This window comes from Archocentrus centrarchus, chromosome 4, assembly GCF_007364275.1.
Source record: "Archocentrus centrarchus isolate MPI-CPG fArcCen1 chromosome 4, fArcCen1, whole genome shotgun sequence".
NCBI lineage: Eukaryota > Metazoa > Chordata > Actinopteri > Cichliformes > Cichlidae > Archocentrus > Archocentrus centrarchus.
Genome location: NC_044349.1, coordinates 26216868 through 26238529, shown reverse-complemented (window position 1 = coordinate 26238529; position 21662 = coordinate 26216868). Strand labels below are relative to the sequence as shown.

Here is a 21662-nt window from a genome sequence, read left to right as displayed (position 1 = left end):
CACCAAGAAGCCTGATTTATCAGACAGGAAAAAGGGGAAAAAAAGGAAAGGCTTTTTTGGGGATAAAACAGTCTTAAAGCTTCAATAAACAAACCTGCTGCAGAGTCTATTTAACCATTTTTTTGTCTTCTTGGGTGTGAGAAATTCTAAGAGCTCGATCACTATTTACTGGCACAACAAAAAATCCAGACCATAATTGGCAGTTCCACAGGAAAGAACAAAAAAAAATCAGTAGTTGCAGCTATGAATGTGTGAACAACAGATTCTGTTCTGGCAGGGCCTAAAGATTAGCGTATGAACAACTTGTTGGTGGCAGCACAGAAACACACCAAGTAACTCGTCAGATGCCGGCGCTACAGCTCCACAACAGCAATGGCTGAAGCTGTCACTCCTGGGAACACTAACAGGCTTATTGCTGGTTCCATGGCAGGGGAAATACTACCAAAGTGTTCTGGGTAATGCAAAAGCACTCATTACCCACTAAATTACCTTACAAGCTTGTAATCTAACAATTAACTTTTTTAACATCAGCACTAATTAAGACTAACAGACAACATCAGTTACCTGTGAACTCTGAGTTTCTGTACAGCAAAACAAAAAGGTGATCATATAGGAGGACTTTTTATAGTGAGACTGGCTTTCCATTGCTAAAGTCACAGAATAATTATGTTTGAGATCATTTCTAGAACTTCAAACTTTTAATGCATGTGTAGTTTCAGATTATCATTATTATTATTACTACTGCTGTAGTGCTTCAGGCCCATGACTGTTGGCCTTGCAGATGCAGTGAAAGATTTTTGTTGTTCTCAGCTGTGTTCGGTGGTCACCAAGACATAAATATGCAAGAACAGAAATGCCAGTGATGTCTAAATTAAAAAATGTTTTAAGAATTTTGCTGACTTTGCCCCAAATATAGGTGTTAAAAAGCTTCCCCTTCCCTGGAAACTGCACTCATACCACCACCTCTGCTGCTGCTGTATTTTCTATACATTTCAATTCAGGACTTGCTCAGTCCCGTGTAGGGCTGGGTATTGTTAGGAACCTCACAATTCGATTCGATTTCGATTATTGCTGTTGTGATTCGATTCGATTCGATTCGATATTGATTTAAAGTTGTGAAGACACAAATGATTTAAGATAATGTTGATATTTTTAAAATATTTATTTTCATACAAACTTCTGTAACATCACATTTCTGAGCAAAGAAACAAACTTCTTTCTGCAATGTGCTTAAAGTAGAAAACTGTTCTTAATAAACAATAAAAAATAAAGTGCATGTAAAATAAAATTAGGCATAGCTTATCTCTTGAAAGTCTAATATAAATAAAAATGCATTTCAATAACATCGGTGCATATCAGTGCAGATTTAAACACAAATCATAGGGTTGTATTCAAAAAGTTTAGTGCTTGTAAACATTCTTAGCTTTTGAACATGTAGTGATTAACCTCTAATTTTTGAACATATCTTGAACTGAACTATAGTACTGTAGCCAGAAATGAAGAATTGTACTGTAACAGTACAGTTCTTCATTTCTGGTTACAGACTAAGTGGGCACGTGGAGATTCTTGTTCAGAAAAAGCAGCTGATCCACATGCTCAGGCTTCAATGCACTTCTCTGGGCTGTGACTACAGTATGTCACCTGCTGTGGAAAAGATCCTTTCAGCAGGTACACTACTGCCTGGGATGCAAAGGTACCTTTTAGCTTGGCATGACAACAACAGGTTGTGCTTCGTGTTTTTGTAGCGCATCTGCGTGGTATCTGGTTAAGTGGTTGCGCAGGTTTGTCGTGTTACTGCAGTACTTTAATTCTCTCTGGCACAGCTTACATACCACCTTGCTTTTGTCGACTTCTTGAGTTCCAGATTTAGACGGGAAAGCAAAATGAGCCCAAACATCTGACTTAAAAGTTGATGGAGTTAGCTTTCTACAGCTGCTCGCCATGACTGTTGTTATGCGCTCAGGTGCTCAGCACAGTAACCAAACTCTCAGCGCCCCCAACGTGTCAGGAGGTGAATCGATTCTGAGGAGCCCCCTAATCGATTATGAATTTTGCGTGAAATTATTGCGATGCATCGATTCTTCAATTATTTTACCCACCCCTAGTCCCGTGTCTCTCTGAGAACACGATGCAGCTGTTTTACAGATGCTCCTCATTATAAAACCTCTTTCAAAGGTAGATTTATCAATTTGCTACCATCCAATTAACACCAACTGTCAGTTAGACAAATGACATTCAATGAAAACACTCTGTTCCCAGAGGTTTAGTATATCTTATGTTAGTACAAGTGATCAAATGCTTAACAGACAGGTAAGATTAACAAAGAACAGAGAAAATGGACTCAATGTTCCCATTATAATTTTGAGTTTCTGCTTTTTTAATAAACTGAGTAATACCCAGAATTTCAGTGTGACCTAAAATCTGAATAATGAGTAAAGCCAGTCAGTGGTGAAATATCCCCAGATGACTTGTTTGGACATATGGTGATGAGTGACCACAGGCTGGCTGAGGGAGAAGGGAGAAAAGTAGGCAGGATTCTGCGTTTCCATGTGGTTGGCGTACCGATGCATTGACGATAAGTGCACACAGAGCGTGCATAAACACTGACTAATCAGTGTATGTATATGGAGAATGCTGAATCATGCAGTCTCCAGGTTCCCCAGACTGAGGGGGAGAGACAAGCTGCAGACCTTCCTTCCCTCATGGCATCATTGTCCTTATTCCCTTCCTCTCAGCTCTCTACTAACATCCCACTTTTTATCCAGAGTTCTCATGTTTATTCATTTTGTTGATGGTAATCCACACCCACCAAGCTCCAGCTGTCTTCTGAGCCAAATCGGGTTGGCCAGTATTAGCCTTTAAAAAGAAATGCATTGACACCTAAATTTACACAAGTGAAATGTAAAAAGTCATCTTTTCAGGACGTTGGAAGGATGTCTAAAAAAAAATGTAATTTGATTTAAGACATGTGCAGGTTCAAATCTGCAGATAGGAAGTGGAAGTAACCAAATAGGCAGAAGTTTTGAGTGTTTTAACCACATTTAGATGTAAAGGGATGTCTGCTACCGGTTGTCTTCTCAGTAATCTCTAAAGGTGGCCTAGGTATAATCTGATGACCTTCAAGCAATTACAAAAATATATTTAAATTAAGAGATAAAGACAAATTAGATCTTACCAGGTAGTCATCCGGCCTGATGCCAAACAGTTCTCTGAAGTAGCGGAAGGCCACAGGAGCGTACGTTTTAAAGCGGAAATCGGGGAAGTGATGGGCTGGAGTAAGGTTGCTCCCTTCACTAAAATACATCAACAACAGCCAGTTAATCAAAAAGCCCTCGTTATCAGTGCAGAGAGGGCTTTAGTGGGTGTTTGCATGTAATAGAAACCTGGGGAAAAGATGCTCTCCACCACGTAGAAGTCCTGCATTAACACATCTCTCTCAGGCTTGGAGCTCAGGTTGCCCACTGTGTAACCGATGCCCAGCTGGATGGCGCCTTTCAAGGCTGATGATGTGGTCTGCAAAAGAGGGAGTGGAGGAGGCAAAAGGAGGATAGTGAGTAAATTAAATTCTTCACCTTTTTGTCTGCTTAAAAAAAAAAAAAAAAAAAAAAAAAAAAAAAAGACGCACCCTTCACTGTGGCTGCTCTGTAGAAGTGGTTCAGTTAGAATCTAATATTATTATCTATTAAGACCTCATAGACAAAAATATTTATTTTTCTTGGATAATAACAAAACTGTCTGAAAAAATCTTTTTATTTTCCTTTGCCTCTTACTAAGACCTTTTTTGGGGGTAATGGGTAGGCTGCCACTAACTCCTGCTATGACAGCATCTGCTCTTCTGTTCTTCTATAGCATATCAAAGGTTACTCTTACAAGTAGAAAATGTATAGTATAGTACCTTCTTGTAAGTAGTTTCCCCTGATGCATCCACCCCTCTGTGGCCAATCTTCTTTCCCTGGCCAGGCTGGCCTGAGGATGAGGGCATCTGATAAGAGGAAGAGAGAAGCAGGCTATTATGACTGGGTCACCAATATTTGCACCTCTTCATGAATGGTGACTATATAAATATTAAAGACTGGGGGGGGGGGGGGGGGGGGGGGGGGGGTGATGGAGAATCACTGAATGAGAACAATTTCAAGATCTGATGTTCTTCATTTTGAAACAATATGGAAACTTTAGTTCATATGATCTAAGGATCTGTCATTAGTGGAGCGTTACCTCCCTAATCATTCAAACCCAAACTGCACAAGGCCCCAACTGTCAATTTAATATAATTTAGAAAATGCCTTAATACCAGAAGCTGCACTGGATGTTTTAGGATCTTATCCACTGCAAATACCTCTAGTGCCATTACAATTAATGGAGCTTTTGCTTTAAACTGGCATTTAAGTAGATTTAAATAATCAGCAGACTCCAATTAAACAAACTGGGCAATGCTTTTGGGCTTGCTAAAATGTGCACTGTACTATTTGAAGTGCTATGTAAAAGAGATTCATCAAATTAGGAGGATTTAAAGAAGACTTGTGTTCATGTCCAATTCCTTGTTTTTATTGCTGGACTAAAACAGAGAAGCTTTGACTGAGTTGCAGTTCAGAATAATCCCCATTTATCTCACACTGAGCCTTAGTGCAAACCCTCACTTCATCCACTGTCTTAAAGCAACCCTCCCTTTGTAGCCATACGCACATGAGAAGACATGTTTGAGATGATGTGTGGCAAAAAGAGAGACAAGAAATACAACCCTAATTCTTTTATACTGCTTTTCAATATTTTGTAACATTTGTACTGACATTTGCGGCAGTTTTCAAACACCAATTAAAATCCTCAAATGAAGCCTTTACAGTGGGTGTAGTTTGGGATCAAACCAAAGATCAAAAATGAAGTAAAAGACACAGAGACAGGTGCAGGTGGTGGCTCACCTCTGTGATGAAGGCTTTCTTAGCAGCTGCATCTGTAAGTGAGGGGACAAGGAGAGACAAAGCATTGGTTGTCAGTCGCTCTGTGACAGAGAGGCTCCATTACTCAGCATCATTAGTGCTTTCCATGACAAAGATGAATCCCACAGGGTGGATGCAGTAGCCTAACGTTATGTAATAACAGTGTCAAACACAAGCAGGGGTCTGCCTGAGTAACTGCAGGAAACAATAACATCAGTTACAAGGGCACTGAATCCTTTACAAAACTTCATGAACTATAACTGATTTTTCTGCAATGCAAACAGCACTGATGCCCGTATGTATGATGCTTGGTTAGACAGTAAAGTAAAATATGATGGACTGCTATTATGTTTGTTGAGACATTCACAGTCCTCCCAGCCCAAGTGCAGCTTCACAGAGATGTAAGTGCAGCTGTAAGCTCTTTTGATCAATTCCTTTTAATTCAAAATGCCTTATCCCATAGATCCAGCCCAGACTAGCTCAAACATATTCAATAAATAGTTTCTACTACCATGCTGAAATGTCCTACACCAAGAACCTAATAAATGCTAACACACATTTGGCAACCCAGTGAATCTCAGAAGCAAAGCTGCATCTGCCATGTTATGATCATTTCCAGCCTAATAGCAGGATGTAGGCAGTAGAGAAAGGCAATCAGAGGACTGTTTTCACCAGGAAGGCCTGAAATAGACACATAATTATAGACATATATAACACTTGGCATAATAATGGAGAGAAGGTATGAAGGCAGGAAAGGGAGGAATGCAAATGAGCAAATGAAAGAGTGGAAGCGTGGAGAGAGTGGTTCAGTGACAGAGAGCGAATTAATCAGCCGCACTCTGTTACTGTTATCATCATAACCGCTATCACACTCAGCCGCCCATATGGTAGAATTTATGAAGAAACTACAGCAACACAGCCTGACAGCTGGGAATAAATAAGTCAAGATATGAATACAACTGCTTGAGACACTTTGATGAGGACACCAGTTTTGCTTATGTGATAACTTTTCACTTTTGGGAAACAGATGGAGCGGTGGTGGTAACGTTAAAAAAGATTTTCTTATGGCAATGTGTCAGAAAGGTTACAACAGCTCCCATGCTGCTGAGGAACGCAGCGGGTTCCTTATTGCTTCAAGACAGCAAATCTTAGCAAATACACCCCAAGGTCAGACTGTGCAATGCTCAGAGAAACTATAAAAAACCCACGAGCTACATCTCAGACTCTACAGACCTCAGTTAGCATGTTAAATGTTAAAATCCACAATTGTAAAATTAGAAAAAGAATGAACAAGTATGGCTTACTTTGAAGGGTTGTTGGGAGAAAACCTCTTCTTTCTAAAAAGAACATGGCAGCACAGCCTGGATTTGCAAAGTTAGATCCGATTGGACCACAATGTACTTTGGCCAGATGAGACCAAAGTGCAGAAGTCCTGCCATAATGCACAATGCCACGATTGGGGAGAACCAACACAGCAGATCAGCAGAAACAACTCATATCAACAGTCAAGTATGGTAGTGGAGACGTGACGATTTGGGCTTGTTGGCAGCCACAGGACTTGAGCACCTAGCAGTCAGGTAGCATACCACGTGTTGTATCTAAATCATTTTAGAACCTGCTAATGACCAGATTTTTTTTTTTTTAATCATGTCCTGATACATAAAACCTTAGAATTGACAGAGGGTGTCATTTCTTGTAAAAGGTGGCACAGAATCAGCCAACACGCACAACTGTTAACCAGCACTTTTCACACATGGACAATTTCAGGAGAATTAACTTGGGATATTTATATTTGCAATATTGGAAATAGTGGAGCTGGAGCTGCCTGGATAGAAGGTGCAATAAGCAACACTAATGATGACAACTCACTAGTTTTGAACGCAATAAACTATTACCTGTGTACATGGACATAATCCAATGTGGCGCAGATAGACTCACTTGTTAAAGCAGGTCAAAGCCCAGGTAAAGTAACTGACTTGGACATTGGACATCAACGTCTCATGTGGAGGAAGGATTGTAAATGGGACCTCTTAACTTACTTTGTTTTTTGTGCAGCAAATGTTACCAGATCCCAGTGTCTGAATGTGTACAGCCTCTGAGCGTCGCCCTGGGATGGTTTAAAATGGGTTGGCTCTGCTCCTCCTGAGGAAGCAATTTTCAAAGTGTGCACTACTGTCAACAACTCACAACAGGCTAAATGAGAACAAGAGGAGGCTGAACATGACTTTCAGCCTCGACTCTGTGGAGACTTCCTCCTCTAACCGGTACACTATGATTCACTGTCTCTCACCAGCTGAGACGCTAACAGCTAATACATACAAGTCAGGGGTGTTCGGGAGTGTGATAGCATCCTCACAGCTTGACTTTGTGCTTGCAGCTCAAATGATACCCAGCCTCTCAGTCTCCGTTTCCGTGCACAGTCTGCCTGCCTGCCTCTCGTGCATGCCCATGTGACTGAGCCGCGGAGTAGCCAGTTTGCCACCCCTCCTCCTACTGTCTCTCTATCGTGCTCCCTCTGCCACACACATATTCACATTTGGGATGAGCAAACCGAAGCGAGCCAACAGAGCATCATGTAAGCTGGAACAACCAAGAATAAAAATATGACTGAAAGAAGGAAATAAGCTGATGGAGGAATGTTTGTAATGCAGAAAATTAAAAGGAAGACGTGTTTTCCACTATGCTTACTATTCATTTGTGCATGAGTGCACATGCATGCAACTGGCAGGATTATTGTGCTTCTTCCACATCTCTCCAGTCACTTCTGGGTGTGTGCTCCACATGTGCTGGATGTGTGTATATGCAAAGGAATGCAAATTATTGTAGCTCCATCTCTTCCTTTCCACATGCCTGCACCTGTCAAGACAGCCCCAAGAGTGTGTATGCATGCGAAAGGTATGTGGGAGTGTGTAGTGATTGAGAATGTACAACATTAGCTGTGCACCCCTGCATGTGCTTCCTGTTTTGACTCAAAGAAACACGAGACCACTTTGGATCCATACAATAGAGCTGGATGGCTGACTTTCTGACAAGCTCTTCTAGGATATCAACAGTCTGCGCAGGCAGTGCATTAAGCAGCAGTCTGAGTGTAAGATACTTACACGACTGTAAAGCATCCCAAATGTTTTATCTAAATCAAAATGTAAATTGTTGCATTCACTCAAAGACTCCATCCATCCCCCGGATATTTGCCAACATTAAGTAAACCCAGACGAGCCATTATTAAATTACTTTAAATTATGGAAGGATAGAAATAGTTCTGGGAGGAGGAAATGTGTAAGCCTACACAGGAGCCAAAACTATATTTAAAATTTCAGCCTCTAAATTGATGCTTATGTCAGACTGAAATGTAATTACTGTATATTACGATTACAAACAAGTAATTACCTCCAAGAGGGCGGTGATGAATTCAGTTTTTCTGCCTGTCTGATTATTAGCAGGATTACTCAGAAGTTACACATGTATTTGCATTAAATTTTTACCAGCGGTGAGGTCTGGTCTAACTAAAAATTGATTAACTCGTAGAGTCAGATCATATCTTCACAAATACTTATTAAATTGGAATAAGAAAAATCAGAGGACACCGTATTAATGTTCTCAAGCAATTAACACAATCCAAGGATATCTTCTGGATCCAGGGAGTCAGCTCATGCATGCTGTGGAAAGGAGCTTTTAGCCTGGACAGAGGTGTGAAGTGTTGTGTGTGCAAGAGTCAAAAACCACAATGCCTTGCAGCTGTTTGTGCTATTTGTGCCATATATTTTAACAGAAAACACATGATGAGAGCACATTACAGCCAATCAAAAAAGCAGAGGAATAAGAAAATTTAGGAGGCATGACGAGGCAAAAAAATTAGAGGGCATCCATAAAGGCCAAATGAAGTCAAAACATCTGTGATAAACTTAATCATTAACTATATTTGTCAGCTTATGCGACTGATAATTTTCCTGAAGAAATGTGAAAGCAACATTACATTAATGTGCCTTGACCCTGAATACAGGAGTCTTACTTAAAAACATCTCTGTGTTAGAGTCCCCACATTTACCCCTCTCATTCAGCATTATGAAACTGCAGAATGAGGAGATGCCAAAAAGATGCTCTCACTCCACCATTACACTGCAGCAGGCTGCAGAGTTCTTCAGGGGATGGAACAACAAATAGACCCCTCCAAATAAATAGCTCCTAGCTGGCTCTGTTTCCTATCTGGGTGGCAATTTGTTGGTTTATGGTGTGTTGTCATAACCCTTAAGAGAGTGGTCCTTTACTGGCTGCTGACAGCCATGCAAGGTAAAATGATACAGAGAATTTATATCATTCTGACAAACCCTGTTCCTATATGATTATCTTCATAAATGACTAATTCATTGTTTCCAATTCCCACAAGACACAGGAACATCTATAGTTTTGATCTATAGTTTAGCACATATTTCTGTTAAACTATAGATCAAACCTTGCAAAATTGATTAACAGAGCTTAGACAATTATGTTAGTTCATCCAGAGTTTCCTCAATGCCCCCAAAAGTCTGTGTTGTTCTGCAACTCTTCCCAACATACGATTTCTACCAATACGAAGAGATAAAACAACACAAGCTGTACCAGCACGCACACAAAACTGATTCTTGCCCAAACTTGCTTTACAATGTGCAGGATGAAGCAGATCCTATAAGTCCTGCTGAAAAATATTAAACCAAAACACGCCCCCCCCCAACACACACACACACACACACACACACACAAAAAACAACATATGAATTGCTAAGATCCAAACAGGATTTTTTTTTTCTTGATCGCTACTTAAATGATTATAAATGATTTATTGGAAACTTTCCATATGTATAAAAATCTTTCATTAAAAGCTCCCAGGTAAATGTGACACCCAGCTGGTACAATCACTTTTTACCTTCTATGACATGAACAACACACACACACACACACACACACACACACACACACACACACACATACAAACACCTCTTTTTTCTCCTTCTTGTTTCCATGGTGCCCCATTGAGGTCAGCCGGCATTTTTATGACTTACTCACGTGTGCCTGAAATCAACAGACAGATGCTGCCTTGCACATGTCCTCTCATGCTGCTGTTAAATAGGGCAATAGTGCAGCCACACAGCAGTATATGATATAATGCAAACATCCACGTGCAAACAGGAGGGGGGGGGGGGCCTCCAGGCCTGATAAACGAAGCCAATGCCAAAGTGCCAAAAAAACTGAAGTTCCCGCAGTGGCCAGTTGACACTGACTACAACTCAATCCTCAGTCTCCCATGTTAAAATGCCCACTTTCAGGAATGTAATAAACATGTTTACAGCATTACAAAGGTGGAATACAAGACAAAGACAGGAAGAAAAAACCACAGGAGACTCACAAAGTAAAACGTGCTTTCAAACTAAAACAGGAAAGGATGAAAAACCAAACCTCAAACTCTTAAAAATACAGTGAAAGGTGACCCTAGGAGAAGTTGTTCCATTATAAATATAAATAGTGGTAACAGCAAATATCAAAAATCTGCATTCTGCGTGAAGTTAGCTCCAAATTAAAATATTTATGGCATTTTTGAAGCGTCCTTGATTTTATTTTAGTGTTCGTTTTTGCACTACATGCCTAAATCCCCCAGAACTACTTTATGTAGTAGTTTCTTCTTTAGTGCATCTCAACAACAAAATGAATCTTAAACCAGAAACAACTCGGGTTCATTACATAATTCTTCCATCTCACACACGCTGTAGGCAGCCTTGCGTCTTACTGACAGCACTGTCTGGTCCAGATGGGATCAATACTGGTTCTCCCAGAGGATGAGCTAAGTAAGAGGCATCTCTGAGATGACTGCATATTATCTTGGCAGAGGCTCACTGATAGTGCTCCAGCAATTGATTGGGTGTTAATTTTTCATGCCACAACAAAGCAGCTTTTGATTATTGTGTCAAAGTGCGTCTGACTTGCAGAAAGCAGAAATCCATCATTCTGTCAATATTAAAAAAACAGAAAAAATAAATAAATCAACAAAGCAGCCTACTCGACACTATATAAATACAGACAGCTCTTATGACAGTATTTTGCCTGATGAAAAACACAGTGAGACTGTAATATTATCTCTGACAACAACCTGACAATGCTGGAGAGGCGAGACCCATTTGCTTTCTCATGTCCAGAATGGTGCAGAAGTTCAGAAAGACAGAACACCTTGAGGAACATCTTTCTTTTTAAAAGAAAATGATTATTCCCTCCACAAAAATGGGTACTGCAACTGTGATGGCTTCATTTTAGATTGAGAGAGAGTGCAAACTGATCCTAAATCAGTGCCATCAGGCCTTTCTAAACTTCAGCTCTTGAGCTCAACATCCTGCGGGCTGTGTACTTTTCCATGACCACACCAGCCAGCTCGTGAAGAGCTCCTCCTCATTCTGCTGTTGATCCAGATGAATATGTGGAGACAGTAATAATACCTTACTGACCAGGTTTGGATGCACACCAGTGTTATGGATCTTATTATGCCTTTAATGATATTTATACTATGCTGCTTACTTAGCGCACACATATAATGATCTCCTGACCTCTGATGATTCTATAAAAACACGATATTCATCTTCAAAGGTTTCTGCCAGCACGTTCTGGTCAAAAATCACCAGCAATGGAAAAGCAACAAGTAAAACTCGGAGTTAAGTAGCCATTACATTAAATCCACTGACAAAGGAAGTGAAAAATAATTATTATGCACTACAACGGCATCTGATAAGGGGTGGGATATAGTGATCGGGAGCGAGTGAACAGTCAGTTCTTGAATTTGATGTGCTGGACAAAATTGACACCTGTAAAGATCTGAGCAGCTTCGTGCACCCCGTCCACTGCCGAAAGCTTCATGAGCCACAGAACTGGACCATAGAGCAAATGAATGAGGTGGTTTCTTCAGGAAAAGATAACAGTAGACCATATTACAGGGAGGAAGGCTGACCAGCAGAAGCAGAGGAAGGTTCTAACAGGAAACCTGGTCCTGGTATTATTATGGAGGTTACTTGTGACACCTTTAGCAGCTACACTGTCACTCTCCACTTCAGGAATTGTTTGAGGAACATTATAAAGAGATCAAGGTGTTGACAAATTCCCCTAATCTGCTTACTATCAAATAGAATATAGTAAATAAATATAAAAAGCACCTCCACGCGCCATGTTACTATGCACCAGTAAAGCAATCTAAAAGCCTGGTAACACAGGACTTGAAGGATGTGCTAATCTCTTGTTGCCTGATGCCACAGGACATCTCGAGAGGTCATGTGGAGTTCACGTCTCGGCGGGTCAGTGCTGTTCTGGCAGCACGAAACAATATTAGGCAGGTGGTTTAAATGTAATGGCTTTGTTAAATACAAATACTGCAATATATATCATCACAGTGTGCAACTGGAAGCAGGAGGCACAGCTGTCATGGTTCTGTCGGAAAAAAATAGTCGATGAACATGTTTTGATTGGACCCATTCATTTGTAATCATATTTTCATTTACTCTCCACATTACCACCCACATTTGCAGACCAGCTCTAATGTGATTCAGATCAAAGACAGCAGTGAAAGTGGCAGAGACAGCGATTAGAAGCAAGACAAGCTGGTTTCTGTCACAGCACTCCAGTGTGCTTATCTAGCCAGGACAGCATGTTACTACGCACTAATGAGGCAATCTAAAAGCCCGGTAACATGAATGTCAATAATTCCTTTCAACTGACCGTCCCTTATTAATCAGCCACTTTCATGGAGGGAGTCACCAGCTTCCTAATGCTAAGCTTCACAAAGAAGCTTTAAATGTTCTTTGCAATTCCAGCACCTTGGCAGAATAATATCTTTACAGCCTATCATCACTGCTTCAGGCAAATAAGCATACATGGAGTGAGGTGAGCATAGGGAGAGCTCGAAATATGTTACCTTGACTTAAAGTAGAACTAGGATGCCAGCACATATCCACAGGGCTCCTTTGAGTTACTGAACAACGAGGAGCACACACACACAAGGGGGAAGTCTCTCTGTCCTCTGCTGTCAGCACACATCATGCACTTTGTGAAATACAGTGAAAACGTGGAAGGAGAGGACAGCTTTTTACTATGCAAAGTCATCCATTATGATCAATAGCACCAGGCAAGCAATCAAACTTAATAAAAAAGCTTCGTGCCTGCAGCTGGTTCAAAAGAAAATGTTCCTTTGAGGCGCATAGCTTGGAGCTGGATGATGAGCAATGGGCAATAGAGCATGCATACAAGCAAACGCAAACATAAAAACTGAATATTTACTTATGGAGCCTTTATGAGAAATTCTCTAAACTTGTTAAAACAAGTTAGGCAACTGATGGATTAATTAACTAGTTAATCAACAGGAAAGTTACAGAATGCTGTTTTTATAGTTGATTATTTATAGTGAAGCAGCCATTTGCACCATCAGCAAAATGGAGAACATGTGGGAATCTGTCTACATTTATAAATTGCCAATCTGTGTGAAAGTGACTGCAGTTGGTTCGAGTCAGACCGCAACTGTTTGGAAACAGGCCGCCTTCCACCAGGCGTGATCGGTCTCTGACAGCAAAAACAAGCCAACAAATTGAATACAATCAGAATCAACTTGGACGCAAATTTAGAATCTCGTGTTCAAATGATCCTCTCTGGCGAAGCCATGCTGTTGTAACAGATGCAGTATGCGGCTTAACATTGTCTTGCTGAAATATGCAAGGCCTTCCCTGAAAAAGACGCCATCTGGATGGGAGCATGTTGCTCTAAAACCTGTAAATACCTTTCATATACTTTTCATATACTTGGTGGTGCTTTTCTAGATGTGTAAACTCACATAGGCACTAATGCACCCCCGTACCATCAGAAATGCAGGCTTTTGAACTGAGCAGTGATAATAAGTCCCTCTCCTCTTTAGTCTGGAGGATGAGCCATCCTTGCCTGATCACAGAACAGTTTCCACTTTGCCTCAGTGCATTTTCAATGAGCCCAGAGAAGACGGTAACATTTCTGGATCATGTTCACATATGGCTTCTTCTTTGTATGATAGAGCTTTAACCTGCATTAATGGACGGCACGGCGAACTGTGTTCAAAGACGATGTTTTCTGGAAGTGTTCCTGAGCCCATGCAGTGACCTCCATCACAAAATCACACTTGTTTTAAATGCAGTATCACCCGAGCTGATTTTCAGCCATCTCCTGATTCTCTGAATCTTTTGATATTATGTACTGTAGATGATGAGATATTCAAAGGCTTCACAATTTTAAACTGAGGAACATCATTCTGAATTTGTTCCATAAACATAGATAAATGTAGTCTTTCTTGTAGATCAGTGAACCTCTGTTCATCTTTACTGCTGAGAAACTCTGCCTCTCTAAGATGCCCTTTTCATACCCAATCATGTTACTGTCCTGCAGCCAATTAACCTAATTAGTTGCATAATGTTCCTCAAGCTGTTTCTTTTAGGACCACTTACTTTTCCAGCCTTTTACCCCCCCCCCTCCAAAAAAAAAAAAAACTCTTTTGAGCTGTGTTGCTGCCATCAAATTCAAAATAAGCTAATATTTGTCATGATGTAGTTGTGAAATCTCATATACCCATATTTTATTCACAACTACATCTTTTTTTTACTGTTGCAGTGGGGCCTCCTCATACAAACATGATTAATCCCAGCCAGTCTGAGGTTTTGTAGGTGTCACAGACAGACAAAAGCCCAAATAAAAAGCCAGCCAAGTCATGGTCACTGTTACTTCACTATTCCTAATCCCAATACCATTCGCCCCAGGCTATAAGGCTAACTGTCAGGATTATCAGGATAAGACAGTACTAATGCGGGGACAGGTGGGGGTCAGGAGACCGTCTGTCTGTCTGTTTTTCTGGGTTACTGGAACCTTTTCTGCTCTGCTTCTGCATCGGGCCAACTGACCACAAATCAGTCTGTGTTAACACGGATGTTCATTGATTACTGCAGGTCTGTATATATGTTAGATAAACGATTACACATGTCCCATATATCATCTGATAAGAAATGCAAATCTTACTAAAACAATACACCTGCCATTACTTACATCACCAGTCTCTGTCCACACCGAAGTCTTTTATGACACCGAAGTCAAATGTGACTGAGAAGTGGCTGAAATGACGGCTTGGCAGCTACAGCAGCAATTCCTCCAGTCTAAATCTTACTGCTCTTTAGAAGAGCCTGTGACAGTTGCATCTTAATTTTGTAGACTGGACTAATGGAACAGCTGGGCATGAAAGTGTAATTGCACCTCAGAGTGGCGTGAAAGCTCAGTGGACTTTGAAATGGAAATCTGAGGTGTGGGGAAGCAGAGAGAGCTGCTGTTATTAAAGGGGGAATGTAACTGCTGGGCCAAATCTAGTGATAGTGAGTGGGTTTTAAACATCCCAAGGACACACACACATTCATACAGCATGAAAAGTCAATTAAGCAACAGCTTCTGAGAGTCAGCTAGTGTCTGTGGGAATGTGATGCCTGCCCACAGAGCACAAGTCAATACGTAGACTGAGTCAGTGCAACTACAAATGAGAAGTTAGAGAGCAATATTTCTTTAAGGAGGGGTTCAGTTACTGTATACTTCTGTATGCCTGCTAATGGAAATGATTTGAGTGTATCGATATCATTGGATTTACATGTCGAGAGTGGCCACGTACTACACTCCCACAGGGAGGTCTCGCTTTCCTGCAGAAACAGACAGGGTTTAGTTACAGAACTCCGTTCTTGGGCAAAGCTAAAAACAGCTAAGACCTCCTGGCAAAATGACACACACAACTGCTCAAACTCTTATGCAATTTCAGTCTGTTTTTTCATTACTGAGCTGCCAGATCAGAACGGGGCTTAGTGATCCTTGCTGATCCTCAAAATGCAGTGAAAGCTGTCAGCCAAAAGACTGAAGTCCTTTTAGGGAGAGGAGAGGAGAGGAGAGGAGAGGAGAGGAGAGGAGAGGAGAGGAGAGGAGAGGAGAGGAGAGGAGAGGAGAGGAGAGGAGAGGAGAGGAGAGGAGTTATGAGTGCAGAACCGATAGTAGGAATAAACACGGAGCCTGACTGTGTGCTGCTGTTATTGCTGAGAGCAGCATCTTTGCAGGCAGTGGTGACTTAACAGAAGGTAATCTCTAACAGAGCTGCACAACACTGCAGGTCTCAGTCAGTCTTGTCATACTTGCACTGAATAATCTACACAGACACTTGTTATTTTATGCTGTTATTCAGGTGGAGAGATGAAAAATAGCCCTCAGATCAAACACTTGTTCCACTTTGTGAGACATGACAAATGCAAACAAATTTGAGAAAGCTGGTTTTCCTGCACACCTACAAGTCACACATTTGTATGACATTATGTTACAATTAAAAAAAAACTGCTGAGCAAATTTTTTTAGAATATCCAAAATGACAACTGCTGCCTAAAATAACATTTCCATACATTCGCCATGTGCTTCAGTCTTAAAAGGGAAAAAAGTCTTCTGTTTTCATCTATATGTTCTGATGCATTGCATTTATCCAGCCTGACCCTTTGATTTGCTTACCGGTGATCCTGCACCACACAGACGGCCTCTACAGGCTGCCAGCCATCTACATGAAAACACAGAATGCAGAGAATATAGTGGTATTTGTGTGTGTTTCAGCCTCGTGTATACATTAGTCGTGCTCCATCACTTAAATTTTACCCACAAAAAGACATCTCTGTAGCACAGTGTGTGGTTTTAAGGTCGTTTTGCAGCTATTGCACATGCAGATGAATACTCACAAAATAATGGCAAACTGACCGCTTTTATAAAATACAGTGTAGCAAAAAAACACACATTCCTTAGCTACTAATGTAGCTCAAAAGAGTAAAGAAAATGATACTTTTTCTTAGGGCTACCCACAGAACGCCAAAACACGGAGGAAAGTCTGCTCACACAGCAAGTTTAAACTGTGCTACTTCACAGTCCACCTGTGAGAAAGCCCCAAATCACAGTTAATGCAGTTTATATTTAATAACAAAATAATAAAGCAATAATCTAGCAGGATAAGCAGAAGAGAATGGCTGGATGGACTTACAATATTTGTTAAAAAAGTATTAAGTTACTGTATAACATCTGCCTGGTTCTTTCATAATTTTTTAACTATTTTATAGTCCTTTGGGATTGTTTTATATGTGTAAAATTGATAGATGCCGCCTAATAGGATATATTAAGATAACTTAAGAGTTGTAATTGGCAGGGGGTCATCTTAGGCCAGACTGTCCGCCGGACTTGTGATCCTATAGATTTATTGCTGAACCTATACTCAGATCAAAAATCTCAAAAAAAGAAAGAAAAGAAACTAGAATAAACAGAAAGTTGCACATTTATATTTACAGAATTTGGGGGGAAATTTCAGCCATAGCAATGCTGACTGAAGTGCAAAAACTCCACCACGAAGGGTTCGTTTGGCTGCGCCCTCATTTGGAAGGGATCACCACAGTGGATGGATCCACATAATTCAATAGGAATCAGAATCAATAAGAAACAGTAACTGTAAACTCTACATAAACAAAAGTAAAAATAATTAAAACTAAGGCACTCAAAGTGCAACGTTAAATGAAATATTCCAAAGTTTAAACAATACTATGTGTAATGTAGATATTACAAGTGATTTCACACAGACTCTTAAACCAGATGTCCCTTCTGACACAACATTCCCACAGATTCGTGTCTCCTCCCAGTCTCAAATGGAGGATCTTTCACAATCGATGAATGTGTTAACCACTACAGTATGGAGCCACCAACCTCTATAAACGTGACATCCACGGGCTGCGCCGGGAGATTTTCTGAGACAGAACATTTTCTGTGCAAGATGTGTTAGAAAATTAAGCAACTAATCAAACAATCACATTTTCTCTTAAATGCACTAGGAAAAGATACGCAGTTAGTGATTGTATGTAAGTTAACTGACAGCTGAGCTGTTTCCACATCAGTACATCTGTTTAATAAATATGCGCACGACTACAACAGTTAAAGACGTCCTCAGAAACTAGGATGGAAAAGCTCAGCAAGTTTTCCCCACAGAGGCTAAACTGACCGGTTGGAGCAGTAATTCAAGAGCGCTAAAAAACGATCCGTGCCGTGACTGACAGACGTTGGAAAAAGCGGTCTTGGTTATTTTATCTGTTCTCTGAGGGCCCGCAGCAAATTCACCATCACGTGAGCTGGGCGTAATACTTATACCAGGGTCAGACCGAACTTGCCAACTAGGTCCACGCTGTTTAATGAATGAATATATTTTCTCACGGCCCTATTAAACATGCATAAACCCTGCAGCATCTTGCTCTTCCACTTTGTCACGCTCATGCACTCTGAACAGACTCAGATAGCAAATAACCGATGGATTTATTGTCCTTTTTAAAATTTGGGATTGATTATTTATTTGGTCTATAAAGTCAGAATGTAGTGAAAACTGCATTTTCCAAAGACAGCAATGGGAAAACTGGTCAGTTAGTGCTATTCTCATATAGATATAACTCTGATATTCAAATGTTTTTGGTGGAAAAAAATAAAATCGATTGCTTAAATGGATAAAGATAAACAACAGCTTCAAAAAAATCAGGTAATATTGATTAATAATCCTAATCACTTCCCCGAAAAGCTTATCTGGGATTTAGCTGAGCACCCACTGGTTGATCATGCGAGCAATCTGGTCATGCGTGCGGTCTGTACAAATAAAGCCCTGAGCAGGCACCATCCAATTTTTTTTTTTTTGGTTGAAAATAAATGCTACTAATTCTGTGTGGGCGGTTCACATTATTTTGATAGCTCTGTGTTCCTGTCTGACTGCGTTCATGCTCCAGGTGCTGCTTATGAAATAATAATAGCCTCCATAAGGGGCTCAGTAACTCTCTTAATTGAAAACAGTAAGCCTTCGCCTTATTTCCCCACTGAGTGAAGCCAGTACAGCATGACACTGCAGCCATGTAAGTGTGAAAGTGAGCCAGAGCCTCCTTTAGTGGCTTTTACACCTGCAAAGTCACCACAACAGGGAAAAAAAGGACCCAGAATTTTTAGAGACCCCCCCCCCCCCCCCCTTGTCTTTCCTTTTCCTCACTCAACAAACCAGCGGGTATCCCTAAGAGTGAAAAACCCAGGTAAGGCACAAGGACAGACAGCGGCAAACACAATACTCCAGCCTTGCTGTGGTGCCAGCTCAAAATATCTATGACAGCACACATCCCCCACATGCAGGCAAAAGCAACAGCAGCTACTCAGATGTAACTGAACTGCGTCATCATCTGCGTAAAATAATGACATCAAAGAAGCTGGCAGAGGGTCAAAAACCCTATACATGCTCCTAGAACAAGCCACAGGGATACAAACTGATCCTGGCCTGCATAGCTACAGAGGGATAAAGAAAAGGGGCAGACAGAGACCTTGCCATAGGAATAAGAGGGGAAGCAGATGGATGGTAAATTCCACAGGAGGCAACCCACCCTTTGTGCTACCGTCAGCAGTTCTGACAGGCCGTGCCTAAAGCGAACAGAGAAAAACAGATTGGGGCGAAGACTGATGGGTAGTGGCAAATGAGTGGCTGAGCAGAGGGAATCACAGAGGAGGTAGATGAGTTGCGGCTCACTCTAGAGAAGAGAGGAAGGAGAGGAGACTACCTCTGAGGATGAAGGCCAGAGGAGTGAGTACGGGGAGAAGATAAGTGAGACGAAATGCAGCTATTGTGCTGAAAGTAGACCACGGGGACAAATTACAGCAGCCCGAAGACGTGAAGCTTTAAATGGGAATGAATACTCTTACAGCTATTTAACAGCCAGCTGTGACTCCCACACAAGGTTGTATTCACACATTGTAGAGCACAACCTGCAATTACGCACATGCAGGATCTGACGTAAACCAAGTGCTCACGTTGAGCTCTTTTACGCGCTGCATCAACATCATAAAGAGCCGATGAGAATCAAGCTGCACAGGCCGGCGAATGCCAACAGCCTTTAAAACGTCAACAGTAATACATTCGGCGGGGCAGAGCTCTGTTAAATAATATATCTGTTTGACCCTATTAATGTGTAAAGCTCGTGTTTTCCATCGCATGTGAAGAGCCACAAACTGAGCAGGCACACAAACCATCAAGCATGCCCGAGAAAAGCATCTGCAGCCAAGGGCACCTGGATTCCATTTTCCCCTTCTGATACAGTTAAAGTCAACTAGTAATCCTCAGCAGATTCATAAGCCTGTTCTGTGGGGAGCTGCTGAGCTCCTGTCAAAAAAAAACAGCAATTTTCTCATCAGAGAGAATAAAAATCCCCCAAACTGTGATGTACAGTGAGCACGACCAGCGAAAGCAACATGACTGGCAGCTGTTGGACTCAAGAGATGAGCATTCAGCTGAAGGCAGTCATACATTTGGTTTGCACACATAAAGTCATCTCTTGGCTGGATTAAGTAACACTGTTTCTTTCACACAGCTGTGCAGTTTATCATGGTGCAAGTAACAACTCTGGATCAAAATGTGCCATTATATCAATGGTTGGGGGGAATACAGCACAGAGAAGTAGCACCATAAAGGCAAAAAGCAGAAAATGGTGTCTGCGTGTGTACCATTATTATTCCATTTTTTGAGTTTGTTAACTTTCTGTTTTGCTCTCCTTAATATCTGCCATTTCTTCATCTAAGTTCATTCGGTGCACACTGGTTAACTTTTTTCACTTCACCCTCACCCGTTTTATAAGCGGCACCATGAGGACTCATAAAGTTGTGACTCTGGTATAGCAAAGCGTTTTAGATGCTTACTTAAGTTATTGATACTTGGTGCTAAAGTATCAATAAGAGGAAGCAATGCAATATATTGCAATACAGACATGTTGTTCTACCCTTTATCAATGAATGAAGAGAGCATCACTGACTCCTGCTTACTGTAAAAGCCAGTATAAGCCAGCCTCATAGTTTACCAGTTTGCTTCTCATGAGGTGATCTGACTCTCAAGAAAGCTGAGCTACACAAAAAAAACACATATCAAATGCAGCCCCTAACAATCAACCACAAATGATGTAAATGTGTTAAAATGTAACTGCTTTAAAACGCTAGTTCTGAAATGGATCTAACATGAGATCTTCACCCCACTCATCCTTTTCCTCAGGTTTGGGGTACTGTAGTGTTTAACTGCAGGGGGGCTGTTGGTTTGATTTTCACTGCAGGTAGAGCGCACATATGGAAAATCCCAGCATGACACAGCTATGGCACAGGAGTGCAGCCCCTTCAGATGCAATTTAAATCACAGCTGGGACTGACAAACCTGCCTGTATTGAAGTGACTCCAGAAACTTTCTAGATGTCCCTTCAATTACAAAAAAATATATTTCTCTCTGAATGCAATACTGTGCAATATATTGCAGTGAGCATATGTTTTAGCATAGACACAGAATATAAAGAAGATTTTGATGATTGGACACTGTATGTTACTTAATGTAAACAATATGCAGTTTGAAGGCAGCACATCTTTGGTTTTTCTATGCTGAAATTTAATCTTACAGCTGGTTGACATATACAATTACTGACATACCTAAATAATATCAGCTGATAGAGTGTTCTGGACATTTTAAAGGAAGCTATTAAAAGGGTGTCTTAATATATTAATGAATTAACTGCCAATAGGCTTTTTTTTTCTTCTTTTTTTTTACATAGAAGACCTATTGAGGTGTCATTGCAGGACCAGCACAGGTATAAACTACCAGATCAGTGGTTGTTAGATTGC

At 40.9% G+C, this 21662-nt stretch overlaps 1 protein-coding gene across 1 annotated transcript in view; it reads right to left on the bottom strand.

Annotated features, from left to right (window-relative positions):
• The window catches only part of pip5k1ca (phosphatidylinositol-4-phosphate 5-kinase, type I, gamma a), a 43375-nt gene that overhangs the window by 20746 nt on the left and 967 nt on the right, over positions 1 to 21662 (bottom strand). Inside the window, exons 2-5 of the mRNA XM_030728294.1 lie at positions 4917 to 4948; positions 3896 to 3982; positions 3386 to 3513; positions 3176 to 3296 (exon numbers count right to left, since the gene is read on the bottom strand). Coding sequence (XP_030584154.1) covers positions 3176 to 3296; positions 3386 to 3513; positions 3896 to 3982; positions 4917 to 4948 — 368 coding nt within the window. The remainder of the gene's footprint in view (positions 1 to 3175; positions 3297 to 3385; positions 3514 to 3895; positions 3983 to 4916; positions 4949 to 21662) is intronic.